The 18,288-nt window shown below is 36.0% G+C and overlaps 1 protein-coding gene across 4 annotated transcripts in view; it reads left to right on the top strand.

Annotated features, from left to right (window-relative positions):
* The window catches only part of LOC131032364 (uncharacterized), an 88,904-nt gene extending 71,482 nt beyond the window's left edge, over window positions 1-17,422 (top strand). For all 4 annotated transcript variants that reach the window (XM_057963308.2, XM_059210040.1, XM_057963309.2 and 1 more), the window contains one exon: window positions 17,001-17,422. In XM_057963308.2, coding sequence (XP_057819291.2) covers window positions 17,001-17,042 — 42 coding nt within the window. In that variant the 3' untranslated portion in view covers window positions 17,043-17,422. The remainder of the gene's footprint in view (window positions 1-17,000) is intronic.
* The last annotated feature ends 866 nt before the right edge of the window (window positions 17,423-18,288 follow it).

Raw genomic sequence — 18,288 nt, 5'->3', positions numbered from 1 at the left:
TGTTCAACATCAAAAGTTAAGAGAACAAAACATACCTATGACTTTTACTTTGGAGGAAAGACCAGGGGAAGGAGGAGCAAGCGTAAGTGAAGGCAATCCTCATCCTAGAAGCACAAGTGAAGGTAATCTTCGAAGCGTAAGTGAAGGCAATCCCCATCCTAGAGGTGCGAAGAGGAAAGAAAGACCTAAAAAAAGAGAACCCTCCAAGAAGAAACAAGAGGCCAATCGAGATCGTTCATCCGGTACATCTTCTCGACATGAAAAAAGGACAAGTCAGAATGTAGGACAAGAGAAGAGGGTACCTGAAGTTGAGGAATCAATGGAATCGATGGTACAAAATGATACACACGAAGAAGGGCATGCGTCTCAACATTCATCAAGTCAATCTCCTCAAGTTAATGAGCTACATGAAGACAAGAATAATGATGAAGTGACATCTCCTCTCCGAGAAGAAGAACCATTGCCTAAAGAGATACAAGTTAGAGAGACAAGATCCGCCATTCCAGATTGGCTGAAGGAGAGGCTAACAAGGGTGATTGTGATCGAAGATGAAGATAATGTAATTGACTTAGAGAGCCTTGTAGGAAATTCTCAGGGAGTAACAGAAAGGAAGAAGGCCACCAAGATGTCCAAGATGATCAGAGATGAGACAGGGTCCAGGAAGTTACAGATAGCTACACCGGCAGTGGACAAGTATGAAGGTGAAATCCTTGCGGAAGAGTATGATGTAGAAACATTTGAGCTTGGTCCACTCACAGCTGAGCAGACACTAGATGAGGCAACTGATTCATTTGAGGCACTTAAAGACAAGCTTAGAGAAGAAATGGAAAAGAATAGAAAGCTTGAGCGAGAGGTCGGTGCTTGGAGAGGCTACTTTAGCCATCTCAATCAGCCTTTGGGACGTCAGGATCCAACAGTATCTCCTGTGCAAGCACTTCCCCTTGAATCAGTTGGTGAAGCAGAAAGAGTTAAGAGCTTGGTCCAGCTTATGAGCTCTTGGATTGACAAATCTCATACTGTTGCCATTGAGTTCGCAACAAGAATGATGCAGACCACCCATCGAGCTATCCAGGTCCTTGAGATCATTCACAACCTAACGATAACAGTAGCCGCCTTTGCCCACACTAGAGATGTTATCATTCCTATTCTGCAAGTAATCAGGCAAACACCAAGGAAGATCTTAGCACAAGAAAAGATAATGGATGGAGGAGCTCATAATTTACTCCAGTGGTCAACTCTACTTCAGATCAAGGAAGTTCTTTTCGAAGACATTAGTACCAAATGCAATCAAGTTGAGGAGGTCATCCATCCAATTAAGGACAAGGTGTTTGAGGTGTTATGTTCTATTCTTGGCAGGAGGATTGAAGATGAGACAGATGTGAATCTTCAAGAGTTGGAGGAGAAGGTCAAGGTCATCTTTTGCAAAGATGAGAATGTTATCACAGATGAGAAAAGGGATCAAATGTTCGCTACTATGCTCCTGATTGAGAAAATCAAAGAACTCGAGCCTGGATGGGATATAGCTCTTCTCAAGGCCTTCGATCAGGTCATCCACTTGGAAGAACGAATGAGGAATCTTCCAAAGATTCCTATTGTTGAGATTGAAGGAATTGTGTCTAGATTCGTTGCATATGCTAAGAAGGAGCATTGGAAAGGGAACAAGGTTCTAGAAGAGAGGTTGTTATAGATGATGTGGCACCTTAATTATCATTGGTCTATGTTTCCTAGATTTTTGTGCAAATTAAATATTTGGCTATGCATTTAATATTGTTCAATAAAAGGGGAACTTTTTGTAATAAACCCTAATTAGGGTTTAGGTGTCAAAATCTCAGCCGTTGATCTTCTTTTGATCTGGGCCGTTCATTGTAATTGAGGATGCTATATATACCCTCATTCATTTTCATTTTGTCATTAGAAGATTAGAAAATTAGAAATGAGATATTAGAATTAGAATTAGAGCTTTTGGAGAGAAGAAAGTTATTTTGTAGCAAGATTGAGTTTTGAAGAGAGAATTTCAAGCAATTGTTGTCTATTTTGGCTTTGAGATCAATAAAATATTGAAGTTATGGTGTTTTATTGCAATTCTTGTGGCTACTTTCATGGTTGCTTACTTTCTTGAATCATTCTTGGTCGAAGTAGTATTTAAATTTGAAGGACTAAGTGTTGGGCTTGATCTTTGGTGAGATTCACGTTCCAAACCACTAGCTTCTTGCTGATTGTAAGGACGCCTTGTGTGGTCAACTGGAGATATTTGGATTACTTAAACCTTCAATCATTATTGAATTATTGATATGTACCTTCATGGTAGTGTCTATGATTCTTGATGATTTGAAAATCAATAATCACCTTAGAAGATCGCATCAATCTCAGTAGAGTTGTAATTCCTTGGCAATACTGAAATTGGTCGAATCCTACCAAGTCTAGCCTACATTGAGTCATTCTTAGGATTAGATTAGAATCTATCTCTTGCAAACCCTACCTTTTGATCTTTTTGGGAATTCATTAGTATTAGGATATTCTGTTCTTGCAAATTCGGATACGTAAGGCCCCTTGATGAAACAGCATTCACAACGACCACTGTTGCTTATCCACACGTAGAGACCCTACATTAAAGAACCTTGGAGTCATCCTGATTGATCCTTTTTGGCGACATCTTCAACAATCAGAGGCTTTATTCAAGAGAGGATAAGGTACCCTTGGGTAGTTTATTCTGTGTTAGGCAGTGTATAAAATACACGTCAACACTACCCCAGCTATTCATTGGTGGAATTTTCCAAAGAGGACATGTGTCCAAGCAATACAATTATTTCATTGGTCAATATTAAATTTTTTGTAATAAACCCTAATTAGGGTTTTCATTGTAAAATCTTGGCCATTGATCTCGAATTGATCTAAGCCATCGAATTGTATTGAGGGCACTATATAAGCCCTGACATTTCATTTGTAAAGGCTAATAGAATAGAGTTAGTGAATAGAGAGTACTTAGAAGGTGATTAGTTAGTTAATAGTATAGCAATTAGAGTAGAGTAGAGAGAGAAGGCAAAGATTGTTGCCAAGATGTTGTTGTAAAAGACTTGTAAAACTTCATTGAAGAAATGGTGAAATTTATGGGTCGATTTGACAATTTGCATGGTCTCTATACTTCTCATATTTGATTTCATGTTATTAGATGAGTGGAAGAAATGTGCTTGATTGATGGTGAAATTCGTATATCCATACTACTAGCAGTTTGTTGATTGCAGACTTGCCTTGTGTAGTCAACTGAAATCATTCAGCTTAAGCTTAACTTCAATTGTCGCTTCTTCATTGATATGCATCAACCTGATGGTGTCTATGCCTGCAGTGATGATTTGAACATCATAAAGCTTTCCTTCGAAGATCGCACTAACCTTGTGGAGATGGTCCTGGGATGTCAAAGCAAGACTTAGTTAGGATTTCATCAAAGATCATTCATTGCTCCTACATTCTTAGTATTAGAATTAGATCCTTTCCTCGCCCTCATCTTTTTTCCTTTTTCTCAAATCAAAGCTAGTAAAAACCTGTGTTCCAGCAATATTCAAAGCAAATTAGACGTTCAGTCATCAAGTGTAAGTCCCCTTGTGATTCCAGCAAATCACATCATACCACAGAGAGCTTATCCACACGTAGAGATCCTACATACAAGAACCTTGAAGTCATCCCGATTGATCCTTTTCGCGATATCTTTAGCATTCAGAGACTTTACTCGAGAGGATAAGGTACCCTTGGGTATTTTATTCTGTGTTTGATAGTGTACAAAATACACGTCAACAAGTTTGCACATTTCCAGGACAAGCTTGGAGTAGTGGAGAATGTCGCCCTTGCTGAGAAGGAGACTCAACATCAATGAGCTCTACTATAATGCATATTTCTCTGAAACGGAGAAATATGAGGTGAAAGCCCTCGTCCATCTTTGAGACAAAGATGTGATTCTTTCCACACATGGGAGTAACCATGGTGGACGTCATGTTGAGAGACTCCATGACGATATCACGTTGAGAGACTCCGTGATAGGCACTTGTACACATGTTTCTTTCCACACATGGGAGTAGCCATGGTGGACGTCATGTTGAGTGACTCCATGACAATATCACGTTGAGAGACTCCGTAATGAACTCTTTTCCACAAATGAGTGTAGTCATTGTGGGTGTCATGTTGAGAGACTCCATGACATGGATATCTAGAAAGATACACTCCCTAGCTAAGAGGGAGTGTTAATGTTATAGCGGTGGGAGATATATTTCTCTCAAATTTAAAACAATAAATGGTAAATGAATAAATATTTAAGGCAAGTCGGCCTTGTTATAAATAATAATTTTATTCTTTTATTCTCTAAAAGAGGCCGACTCAAATAAAAGGTCACCTCGCTTTGTATATATACAAGGTGATGATCATTCATTTGATCATCAATTCATTCATACAATCAATTCGCACTTCAAAAGGAGTTCATACATTTGCAGTAGATCACATATTGTATCAAGCAGATCGATATCAAGGAGAAATCATATTTGACTGAATATTTGCATCTAGCAGAGGTGCTATCTTTCTTTGTATCAGATCAGCCTTGTGTTTGGCCTAAGTTGTAAGCAGATTTCTGCTCCTTTTTCATTCAATATATAAGAGATATATTTTGGTTCCCTCAAGGAGGCTTTTCCCATGGTATTTGCTGTGTTTTGTTGCTCATCATTTTGTATTTCTGCTTATCTTCATTTCTGGTCTAAAAAAACTAACATGTCCAAGCGTGGGCAGATTGAGGGAAGCCTACAAAGTTTTGCTCTTTGGTTGTGGTGTTGTCCATATTATCCCCCAAACCAGCTTTGACACAAGAGGTCAATTGCTCAAAAGAATTTGCAGACTGAGCCCTAAACCTGGAATTATCAAGCATCCGAGAAGTGTTGGAAGCTTCGAAAGTGGACCGTAGCATTTATATTGTTTAGGTGCGAACAACTCTCATTTTTTCTCCCATTATGCACCCCAACACCACCGAAGCATGAACTGGCAAAGTCTGAATTGAGGGGTGCTTAGAGGCAAGCATTTGCTCATTGTGCCTAAGAGGAGCATCCATAGTGGAATATTTTGGGAGGGCATCAACCCACTAGGAATCTTGATGATTAGCTTTGAGTTGAGGCCTGGAACAATTTTGAGCTATATGACAAGTTTCAAAACATCTTTTGCATTTGAAGGAGATCCCTTCGTAGTTTAGAGGTTGAGACTAGCTGCGATCAACAACCTCTAGGGTGATAATGGCAAGAAGATCCCTAGAAGTATCCATGTCCACAAGAATGCGGGCAAAAATAGTGTGCGTAAAGTTTAAAGTGTCTGTATCGATTGCAAGAAAATCCCCCAGAGAATCTCCAATGGCTTCAAAAAAGCATCAAACTAGAACTGTAAAGGAAGGTTCAAGAGCTAGATTCAAATAGGTTTTATTGTGAATGTTTCAAAAAGGGGATTGAACCCTAGATACCAGGGTCTGAGGAGGAGCAAGCTTTGCTCCCAACACCATCGCTCGTGAAGAATGACATCTCAGGCTTGCTTGTATTTAAAGGCCACAATGAAGAAGCCCTATGCACAAGGATAAACATCTAGAGAGCTGCAAGTGCTGGGTGTTATATTTATATGCTGAAATTGGGTGATAAAATTTGTATCCATTGCTGGTTCTATTTGCTAGGCTGGCATGGAGATTTAAAGGCAGGTCGAGGGGTTTGAATGCACACAAACTAAGTCATAAGGTGGTGTCTTCCTATTTTTTTAGGCTAGGTTGATTAGGTACACCTGTGCATAGTTTTACTTTTGATGCATATTTGAGGCATTTGGGTTTACTGTAGGTCGACTCATCCCAACATGGAGACGTGAGCTTGTTACCAGGCCCTAGTTAGTTTGGAGGGTCATATTTGCTAGTGCAAACTTGGTTTACAGTCATAGGTCAACGTGGAGGACACGAGGGAGTGATTGTTGGAAAGAGTGCATTATATCGTCGCAGTTAGAGGTCAGCAAATTTATTTCAGAATATCTCTAAAGAGCTCATGAATATATTGAGAGTTGGGGGGGGGGTGAATCAGTATATCAGAAAACTTTTACTTTTGAAAACTTGATTAGATGCAATAATAATACTTCATAGAGCATAATCAACCACACATGCAAGATCTAGCAAGTAAGAATACAAAAGAACACAAGATTTAGTGGAAACCCTTGCAGGAGTAAACTATGGCAAATTATTGCTTTTATATTGAAAATTTCTTACAAATTTTGTAGGCACCAACCCACAAGAGACACCAATCCCCTTTAGATGATTTTGTAGGCACCAACCCACTAGAGACACCAATCCCCACGACTGAGCACCAACTCAGCAAGAGGCACCAATCTCTTTGAAGATGAGGCACCAGCCTCGAAAAGAATGAAATGATAGATGTTTGAACTTCTTCTCCAATCAGATCTGAAATCCTTCACAATTCTACTCAAGAATCTCTACAAGTATTCTCCCTTAAGATCTGCATAGAATGTCTTTCAAATCTGCAATGAAAAGTCTTTTAAAACCTGCAACAACTCAATCTTGAAATCTGCAATAAAATTTCCCTCAAATCTGCAATAATTATTCGTTTTGGTCTGCAAGAATTCACCAGTAATCTCTGCTCATATTCTTTAATAGTCTCTGCTTATGAGGTCTGAAATAATCTTCAATGAATTCTGCTCATATTTCTCAAAAAGCTCTCCTCTTGATAAGAAAAATATTCAATGAATAGATACGTTAATGATGTCAAAACAACCTATATTTATACCCTTTAATGTGCTCTTTGACACCAAGAGTTATGCCTCAATCAAGTTGGCCAAGGAAAGTGTGTGCATGTAAAATTCATCTTTTAAAAATATCAATTAGAATCAAAGGGAAATCACGAATCCCTATCTAATCAAAGAATTCTAACAAATAGACAATGAAATAACACAATAACATCAAAACAGGGTTTATAAATCAAATCAATTAAAAACTTTCTATTCCGTGACTGCGTATAACTTCCACTGCTCTGCTCTTCTCTGTGGTATGATGGCTCTCAGATATTGCGTTGGTAACCTGCAAGTGACACAAAGATTCAAAGTTCGTGATTTTGTTGAGAATGGAGATTGAATGCTCAATTTATAGATTTTTGGAGAAGATTGATTGAAATGTGGAACAGATTGATCAAGAGGTGGAACTCAGGTGAGCTCACATGCTAATTGATAGTTGAACTGTTGATTTAGAGGTGAAACAGAATAGATTGAATAGATTGATTGAGTTAACTGATTGAGAAAAAGCTGACTGAAGGAAAAAAAAAGAATGATTGGAAGAAATAAAGAGGATGACAAAGAAAGCTTATTTTAGAAAAAGCTAACTAGAAGATGGAAATAGAGATTGGAGAGATAATTGAATTAATTAATTTAGCATGTGCTTGCATTTTAACTTAGATTTTCAATTTAATCTTTGCATGAGATTTATTCAAATAATTGAATTTATTTTAATTCAATTTAGCATTTGAATATATTTAAAACTTGACTTTGATTTTCAATTTGGTTTTTGAAATCATGCACATGTAACTAGAAGAATTAATTAGTTAATTAAAAATTTAAAGAAACTATTTAATTATTTAGAAATAGAAGAATTCATGAAATTAAATGAAATTAAAATTTAGGGATTTGGAAATAGAATTAGAAGAAATAATTAGTTAATTAAATAATTTAAAGAAACTATTTAATTATTTAGAAATGGATCTTAATTAAATAATAAAGATTATTTAAATTAAAGGATTAAAATCATAATTAATTAAATAATAAATATTTAATTAATATTTAGAAAAGGGTTAAATGATTAGATGATTAGAGATAGCAATTGAAAATAGAATTTATTTAAATAATAAAGATTATTTAAATTGGAGAATTAATCAGAATTAATTAAATAATAAATATTTAATTAATATTAGAAAATGGTTAAATGATTAAATGATGATAGAACAAGAAATATAATAATTAGTAAGATGATGAGGAAATATGAAATTAGAAGAATATGATTAATTAACTTAATTAAATAATTAAAAAATTATTTAATCAATTAGACGAATAATTAGTACATGATCGATGAGACATTTTTAGGTGTCTACAGAGGGAAAAACATTTTTTTATTTAATTTGATTTTTGCCTCCCAAAATAAGCGTCTATCATCATTAAGTTGGCTCAACAATAAATGCAATATTTTATTTATTTAAAACCTTATTGAACTCACCATTATATGGAGGGAGGTTGGCTGTAATGATAGAATTTATTTCTCCCATAAGGAGTTGGCCTTACTTATTTAATTTTATTTTGCCACTCTTTGAGGGCATTCACAAAAATTGATATAGGCATTTGTTTTGTCACGGGCATATATAGCAAAGGGGGTTGGCTTACATATTAATATTAACACGTGTGTGGTTTATTTAATATTTTTCTTCTCTAGGATGTAAAACATGGGTCGGCACTTCTAGATAAAATTTCATTTTTTTGCAAATAAAAACTCTATAAAAGATGCCATAAATTTGTCATTTTTAAGTCTGCCATGCTGTTCTTTAATCTCTGCCCTGCTGTCCTAAATAATAATCTCTTCAATTTGGTCCTGTTGTCCTTTTATCTCTACTTTGCTGTCTTTTGACATCAATGACAATATTCCAACAATCTCCCCCTTTGTCATTGATGGCAACCCTAAAAAAATGATCTTCTGAATGTGCTTGAGTCATACAACTCCACCTAAGTGAAATTCTCCCCCTTACTCTACTTGGCCCCTTTTGACATCAATGGCTTAGGGTATTTGGGGCAAAATGAATAAGGTAGTGAATAGCTCTCCCTGAACATATGCTTCTCTTGAAAACTTAGACTGTCAGTCAGTTTTGTTCCAATTTTACCAACAATTCTTCAAAGGAATGTTTTTGTGCTTACCATGTTTTTAATTGTAAATTTCTGCTACTATTTCAATATCATCACCAAGCAATTTAAACTCTTCTTCGAAGGCCTCCTCTATTCTCTCCCATGTATATATAGAGCCTCGGTCAATTTCTGTATACTAGTTAGTTGCTACACCTTGCAAGGTGGCTGGAAAAGATCGTAGTCAAATTGCTTTATCATCTTGCTCATTTGCTGTCCAGATTGTCTCACAAGTCTTATAGTGCCTAATTCGATCAATTGCTTGTAAACTTGGGCGACTTTTTCTTTTCTCCATTAGGGCTTACCATAATTTTATTTTGATGCTAACCTAGCACTTGGAATTTGCTTGCTAGGGAGTTTTGATTTGGACGTTTTGATGCTTCTCTTGCACTCTCGGCCATGTAGGAATCCTCAACTTTTCCCTCGGCTTCATCCTTCCGTGCACTTGTTTCACCTTCAATTTTTCTTTTATACACCCTTGGCTTGACTTCTTCTCCTTCGATTAATAACCTTCCATTGTTGCGAAGGCTACTCATTGATTTATGACACTTGGCAATACAGAATAAAATATTAAGTATCCTATCCTCTCTTGAACAAGGAAACCTTATATGCTAAACAATGTGTTCAAATAAGACAACCCCAAGGTTTCTTTAGTCAGGTCTTGACTTTGCAAATTGGATAATGAATAATGCTTTGATAGACACTCCTTCAAACCAAGCTTTGCTTCGTCATGATGACAACAATTACACAATACTGGTGCGATCTCCAAAGGAAATGAAAGATTTTCATATTGTGAACCTTTCATTCAAATACCCAATGCTGGCGCAATCTGAATGAACATTGACAATCGAACTGTTGCAACAATGAGGTTTAGGCTAACTTTGCACTGTAGCTTACAATCAACAAACCACAAAAAGTATGAACATATCATTGCATTTCTACATTAAGATCAGTGAACTTCAATTAACTTTGAGAAGTAACAAGAAACCATGCAAAATGTAGAGCACAACACAAAGAACCACCATAACTTCAATGAAACTTATGTATTGATGTCAACATAGTTTTGGCAACAATTTCTTCTTTCCTCCTACTCTACTTCTACTACTAACTATCAATTGTCTATTAACTATTTTCTATTATCTATTGATCAACCATTAACCTTTACAAATGAGAAGGCTAGGCCTTTTATATCTCTTCCATTACAAATGAATGGCTCTGATTGATTCTCAAATCAATGGCCAAGATTTAACAATGAAACTTTAATTAGGGTTAGTTACAATTAACTCCCTCTTGACCAATGAGATCATTGCAACAATTTGGATACATTTCCTACATTGAATGTGGTCCAATGAGAAAATAGGAGTTGTTACATCGAAGTTTGTGCCTCTCACATGTATAGTTGTCATCTTGGAATGAGTTAGGTTCAGTGAATTTGGACGAGTTGATGTGGCATAACTTGATTGGGTTGATGATGATTGGATGCCAACTCAGCATGAACTTGTAGATCATCACAAAGAAGTGTCCCACCTTGAGCAATATCTCTTGATACTCAACATTATCAAGCCCGGTTTGATGATCATGGTTCATATTCCCAAATTGTATCATCATCTAGCTTTGCTTAACTCTTCTAAAACTATTTGTTCAAGAGATGCATTCACTAATTTCATTGTTTACACTTGCACTCCACCTCCATCTTTCTTGCCCTCATGATGTCAATGCTTGATCTTCATGTGTGGTTGTAGTTGTCCGCCATTCACATTTGTTACTTTGTGCATGATGTCCTTCTCTTGTTGTACTAACCTTGATCTTGGATTTTTGAAGGAATTTCAAGATGATTAGAATATTTCCTTCATTATCATTGCAATATCTTGATCCTTTTCTTTAAATAGTGAAATCCTCATGTTGCATTTGCTCCATCTTGATGTTCATTTTGCATGGCTTAGTAGACTTGATGTTGTGATGATCTACACCATGCCTCCTTGAATGTGAAACTTGAATATGCATTGGTGTGTCCTTCATGATATTGACTTGCCTAAATGTGATTGAATCTTGATGATAGTGATGATGTTGATGTAGAGCAACGTTGCCTTGATGCGTAGACCTTGTCCACCCTCGAGCTTGTCCTTTTTTTCTTCAGCCTCTTGTGTTGTTGGAAACATGTTTCATGTTCTTTGCATCATTCCATGTAATCACCTCTACAAGAAAGAAGTTCCTTGTATCATGATTGTAAATAAAAATCCTAGGTCAGTAAAACACAAGGAAATTACGGTAATTAAATACATTCAGGATGAAGTAAAAAAGGGCATCTAGTGCCACTTTGAATAAATGTTATCTTAATCACAACATCTAGCACCACTTCGAATAAGTGAAGTCAGCGAGCGGGGTTTCAAGATACATACATATACCTTGAAATTTTTAGTGATTCTTGCATTTCATGGATTTTTGCTATCCAAGGAAAAATTTGCACTTAATAGAAAAATTGTGGATTTTGCAATAACATAGGAAAAATTTCATCTCATCAAATTATCGTGGATTTTATGGTAACAAGGAAAAATTCCCTCCCTTTACCTTTTTTCGTGGATTTTCCTCCTCTATGGAAAAATTATTACAACCTCACTTTTTTGTGGATTTTGCCTAGTCTTGGATTTTTTTCTTCTCCTTAAAAAGTTTCATGGATTTTGGTTGATTGTGGATTTTTTTTGAATTTTTTTCAAGAGAATTTGAGACTTCATCATTTTTCCTTCATTTTGTGTTGATTTCCTTGGATTTCCAATCCTTTCCCAAGCAAATTTTTCATGTTTTTTCTTTGATTTTCCCTCCTCAAGTCTTGGAATTTTTACCATTTTTCCCTCTGTTTTCTCACGGATAAAATTCATATTTTAATTTTTGAAATTTTGTTGAGGAATTTTCATTCATTTTCCATAGGAATTTTCATTGACAATCTCTCATTTTCAACTTTTTCCTTGACAAAAAATTGACAATTTTGACAACTTTTCAGTTTTTTGACAATTTTTTCTTTTTGACAATTTGACAATTTCGACAAACATGTGAAAGCATTTTTTGCAAGTAATGCGATTTAAAGTTTTGTTTGATTCGACGCAATCTTGAATTTTCACCTCTACACAAGACTTATTTTCACAATTTCAATCCTTAATCAGCATCAAAATCAAACCCTCTTCTTATCTTTGGGGCTAGAAACTTTGAAATTATTGTGAAGCTAACTAAACAAAGAAAAAACATCAATGCTAACAAGAAAAAAAATGGGGGGTCCCCATTTGCAGTTGGGCAATGTGTGAAAACGTCACAACAGGGCCTTTGTGGGAATGTGATTTCTCATTGCTCCACATAAGATATCCTCGGCTTGACAATTGTAGTTATATGTGTTTATACTTTATTGTTATTCCTGAATACCCGATACTGCTGTGAAAAAGGTCAGAGTTTAATAAACCATCATTGATTGATTTCATTAATATAGTGGAGTTTATTTTCTTTTCCAGCTTTTCATCTGCAAATGTTAGAGCCATTATTTTCAATTAAACATGCTGGTCTGGAACATTAAAACAGAAAATTCAGATATATGCAAATTACAAAAATAGTGTGATTGAGTAGAACAAGTGAGCAAGGGTAGCAACTGTTTGACAAAATACATGAACAATAAAACAGTTTGGGAAGTGCAAGAATTGCGTTGAACTGGGTTGGGGTCATTATAACTACTTCTCAAGGTGCTCCAATAGACCTTGAATCAAATGAAGATGCACTTTAGGGCATAGTGGACTCTCTTCGTGGTCCACGTATCCGAAACAGATCCACCACCACCACCACCACTTCATTTGTTTCTAGTAGAGTGCCAAAACCAACGGCTACACTCATGCCACATAAGTTGTTTGTGCCTAGAAAACGTTTGGAGCACAACCATCATTAGAGGCAACTGGGTGGAACAGGGAGGTGCATGAGCATGCATACATCGCATGTGCTGATTTTTGGTGCCTGATGTTCATCTAGGCAATCAGCTAGAGTCTTCTATTGCGGGCACATGTTTGAAAAATAATCCAATCAAGGGTCCAATCTATCCCTTTCTCCATATAGATGCATTGTCAAATGAGCCATCTCTTGCTCAGCTCCCTAATATTCTGCACATTGGAGCACTGATAACTTCCTACCTCGAGTGGGAAGGAATTTCCATCCTTGTGTTTGCTGGTGATCAGTCTTTTTATCTGTACTACCTGACACAAATCTCTAGTAAAATGATCTTGTTGCTAGGCTACCTGGGGAGTTTGTAGGGTGCTTTATGAAAGCTAACCACTTTGATGTAAGATAAGGTTTTAGACTAGATGAACTAGTTTCCCAGGCCAGCCATAACCTCAGTTGCCTCCAAAGACAACCTCTTTGCATAATCATTCTCCAAATACCTTATGATAGCATAAGCAATTGGATCATTCACCCTATTATAATATTTCCAACTTTGTTTCAATTTAACTGAGATAATGCTCATATAACTTTGTTTCTCACAGTTGCAAGGCCTACTTGATTTAAACCTTGAAAGCTGGCTTGAAAAGCCAACAATTATATCAAATATGATGCAATGTGCAATTTGGAGGATTACAAGACCTCAAATGATTGTTGATGAAATGTGTTACTAATGAGAGTGGCCCAATCTATTCTCCTTTCATTACAAATTTGAATGATGAAGTAGCACATCCAAGGATAGAAATCCTTGGCATTAGCCAAACCAAACACCATGCTGAGAAGGGTGATGGCATCGTTAGGGTCCTCTTGGAACTCACTCTTATGGATGATTGTTGCCATCTTCACCGCAGACTTTCTTCTGTGCTGCAACAAATTTTTATTTACGAAGTTGGAAGCTTTTTTGCTCTCATAGTAGTTCAATGCCTCCTCCATGTTCACATTATCATGTTTGGCATAAGTTGGAAGCTCAAATACTCTTTTGATGACATCTGAACTTATGTTTAATATAGTTTTCTTGCCTTTTGATCACATGCCTTGGTACATGCTAAGACCAACTTTGAAGATTGGAGGGAAATAGGAAAAGCAATAGCCTGCACCAAGGTTGATTTATCCATGCATTGGGCCATGAGTGTTCTATATCCTTTAGCTTTAACCCTATGTGCATCTCCAATATCTGTCCAGGGTCAAAACATCTTTGATGCAGGAAGATATACTTTGTATTGGTACTTCATTGCTTTTGACTATTGTTGCTCTTCTTGCATATGTGTTGCCAAGCGCACACAAGGCAATTAGATATTACAATCATACAATTTCCATAGATAGGTTAGTGAGCCAAATCAAACCAATATAACCTCAATTATTCACTATATTCAAATATAGTGAATAGACAAGCACAAAAGGAATCATCGAGGTTGCACCATACTGTCTACTACAGAAAACTTGGTGGAGAATCATAATTCAGGGTCCCAACATGATTCATGCTTTAGGTATTGGCAATCTAGGAAGTCTGATGCCCAAAGACACCATAGGAACATGTCATTAAGTATTTTCAAGGCGTTTAATATTCTCTAAAAGGTGCTATATTAAAGAAAAATCAATCCTCAAACCCAAATGAATAGGCCTTTAGAAAGTGTTGGATTTTGGGGATTAGGGGTACTCAACAAGTATGCCAATGGAGGTAAGCCCTAAGTTGCGATCCTAAAAGAGAAAATCATTGTAAAGTGTTGAGGATTGGATTTTGGAGGAAACACTGTGCTAGCACATGAATAAGAGCACTTCGAAATTGCGAAATCCAAAAGTAACTTAGTGAAAAAGCATGAGCGATCTAACTTTGGAGAAACTACTAAACTAGTACTAAAAAAATAGCACTTTGAAACTGCGATCCCAAAAGATAACTTAGTGTAAAATATTGGGGATTGGATTTTGGAGAGATTGCTTAACCAATACTCAAATAAGAGGACTTTGAAAGTGTGATCCTAAAAGATGACTTAGTGAAAAATAATCAAGGATAGGAAGGAACTAAAGACAGAGTCCATAAAGAAGAGCATAATTAAAACACTGACTATGAAAATGGGATATCAAGGCCAAGCCCGCAAGCCCAATGGCAGACATTAAGTTTTTGTGGAAGGATGACACCATCATGACATCATTAGGCATAAAACAACCCACAACTTCAACAAATGGATTTGACAAAGGAGAAACAAGACTGATTGATTGGGGCATGCAAGAACAAATAACAAAATGAGAAAAAAACATGAAAAAAAGGAAAAAAGGAAAACAACCCACGATGCCTTAATCACATGAAAGACAAACAAATCAGGTCAAACAACAAAGAAAGAAAACCAAACACTAAATAGTCAAATTCCATCTGCCATTAATAAATCAACGAGAAAAAAATGTGGATGACAAGATGAAAAGTGACCACTAAGTGACACAACAAACACACAAGCATGCAAACTCTTTACAGCCATCTTTCTCTCAGTAGAGCTCAAAATCACGAGGAAGTGAGAAAACACAAAAGGAAATAGTGCAAAGTGGAAAAAGTAAAGTAGACTTTGGAACAAAAGGCAAACAACATGTGTAGGAAAATTGCCATTGATGCAGAGCAAGGGAGGTAGGTTGACGTCATATTCCAAGTCTCATGGTTTTAGAGATGATTTGATGGTCATGCTTGGATGACCAACTTTGAAGGTCCGACAAGGGTGACTCGCAGCCTCCCAACAAGTCTGACTTACAAAGCATCAAAGTTTCAGAGTTTCCTTTACAGTCATGCTAGGCCAACCAACTTTGAAAGTCTGAAATCCCAAAAACAAAGGCAAAAGAAGACTGAAAACCAAAACAAAGCTAAACACAACCAGAAGTAAGCAAATAAACACAAGAAAGAAACAAAAGAAAAGAATCTTTAGATTGGGGTTCAGAGTTCCCTTTAACATCATACCAAGATGACCAACTTTGAGAGTTTGACAAACAAGCAGAAGACCTCAAAATAGACTCAAAGCAACAAACAGAAAGCAAAATCAACCAAAATATCAATCAAAGCAAAAGACACAAGGAAAGGGGGGTCCCTTTTTGTTGCCTTAAGCAAAATGGGGCTTGTGTGTGCAAGGTACAGAACACTATCAAGTTTTAGCCATCGCACCATACCCTTAATGGCTATGGTATGCCCTTGAATTGGAATTACTTTAGCAAAAAATAAGGGAAGGCATTGGTTTTGTCAAGGGGGACAGGGGGCTGGTTACCAATGTCCTGTACATCTAGGATGGGTATCTAGGCCCCAGTGATGTGTCCCTGGAAAACACTGTTCACTACTGTTTTTTATTGCCATGTTGCCTGCTTAGAGATAATTTCAATTTATGTATCCCCGAAATCTATTATTTCAGCTTTTATATATGCTGCCTAACAATTCATGCAGCTTTCGAGCTCTTAAAGCTCATTCTGCAGATCTTGGATGGCAAACACTGCAGCATATGGAGTTGCAGACATCTGTTTCTCTTTTATTTTCAGAAATGCAGTTTGTTAGTACAGTAGTTGTTCATCGTCTGTTAAGATCTTTTCATTTAGTGTCTCCAACCTTTTACTGTCTTAAAATTTGTCTACCTTTATATTGATTATGTTATTCTACATGAAAATTGATTCCATCTATATTGATATTATCACTACATAAAATTTATTCCATGCTGGATTACAATATGACATGCCTTCTCTAGTTAATATTTGCCTGTTAGGAAGACTGAAAAGGGAGTTGTGCTAAACATTAAATTGAAAATTTATTAAGATTCTGTTGCTGTTTCATGATTGTTTTGCATATTGGCAGTGTATTTAATAGGAAGGTATGCAATAACTTGAGTAAAGAAACGCAAAGTTGCCTTGTTTGTTTTCCTTGTATAAAATAAAAATAATAATAGGTGATTTCAATTTCCACTCTATTCAAAGTTTACTGCTTTGAGATGGTTATCAATTTAGAACTTCTTTTCTTTGGTTTAAATGTCAAACGTTTGAAAACATTCCATTAAGTTTCTTCTTCTTGAGAGGATTTCAAATTCTAATGAGAGCTCTTTATTGAAATTGATTCATTCTGTATGTCTTATTTTTAGAGGAGAAATATCAAAAGTCAAAAGAATGTCAGGCAGATCTGAACCACTTGAAGTTGAGGAATTAAATTTGACTCAGCCATTTGAATGTCAAGAAACACTTGATGTGCATTGAAGAAGAGTAGATCTTGCCGTCCAAGCAACAGACATTTCCGTAGCATCAATGAATTTTCTTACAGTACTACTTGTGACTTCTCAACATTGAGCAGAAAAGTTGTAAAAATTTTAGCTGCACTATTGTATACATTAGGTACCATATTGCTTCTTTTAATTTATTATTTAGAAATTCTTTTTATTTGTAATGTGACTTTGTAGATTACATGTCTAGACATTCAAGGGGCTATTAGGAACTTGCTAGAATGCTGGACTTCCTCAATGTACTTTGTAATTTATGTCTTAATGATGACTTATAAGTGGATCACAAACCAATGTTGTGAGCCTAATCCTTAATGGTGTCTTATATCTGGTTCAACAATTGTTGCACAAGTGACAAGTCTGCACCATGCATAGGGGATCTGTGTATTATACATACATGTATCGGTTCACTGTACAATACCATGAGAAGAGCTAATGAAATCAGTAGACCAATTGTACATCATAAGCCGTGTCATATAATTGTGCTGCTTTACTTGAATTTTGTGGGCCTTGCTCTTGAGATTCTAAAAATGATATATTTTTTTTTCATTATTATATAATGTCACATTTTCATGTGGTCTAGTTACTAGTATGATAACAACCCTACCTATAATTTCAATATGAATACTATTGTACTCCGATTGGTAAGGGTCAACCAAATCTTGCTCTATATGGTATCTTGTTCTGTAAATTATCCAAACCAGATAACCCTTGCAAATTAATTATTACTATTTCTTCCCCAATCATCTTCTGATTCCATCTTTGATTTCTTTTGCCCTCTCACCTTTTCTCCAAGGTGTATAACCTATAATACACTACCCCTTTGCATTGTAAATTTTAAACTCGATTGGTCTCTTTTGGATGACCAACATAGACAGGTTTTGGCATTATATCATGTCCCCTTGATTCAATGAGCATGTTGATATTATTTAATTTGATAAATGTGTTTATAAACAGTAATTAATAATAATATAGTATTAAATTTATTAAATAAATAAATAATAATAGCAACTTTATTTGGGTCGGTGCTAATAATAGACCTCTTTTTCATGTGGTTGGCCACCTTAGTTTCAAACTCAAACAGGTATATATTGCTTATTGCTGTAATTTTGAGCGAATACTATTTCAGGTGTGTGAGTGCCACCAATTACAAGTG

The sequence above is a fragment of the Cryptomeria japonica genome, chromosome 8, assembly GCF_030272615.1.
Source record: "Cryptomeria japonica chromosome 8, Sugi_1.0, whole genome shotgun sequence".
Lineage (NCBI taxonomy): Eukaryota > Viridiplantae > Streptophyta > Pinopsida > Cupressales > Cupressaceae > Cryptomeria > Cryptomeria japonica.
This window is presented reverse-complemented; position numbering and strand designations above follow the sequence as displayed.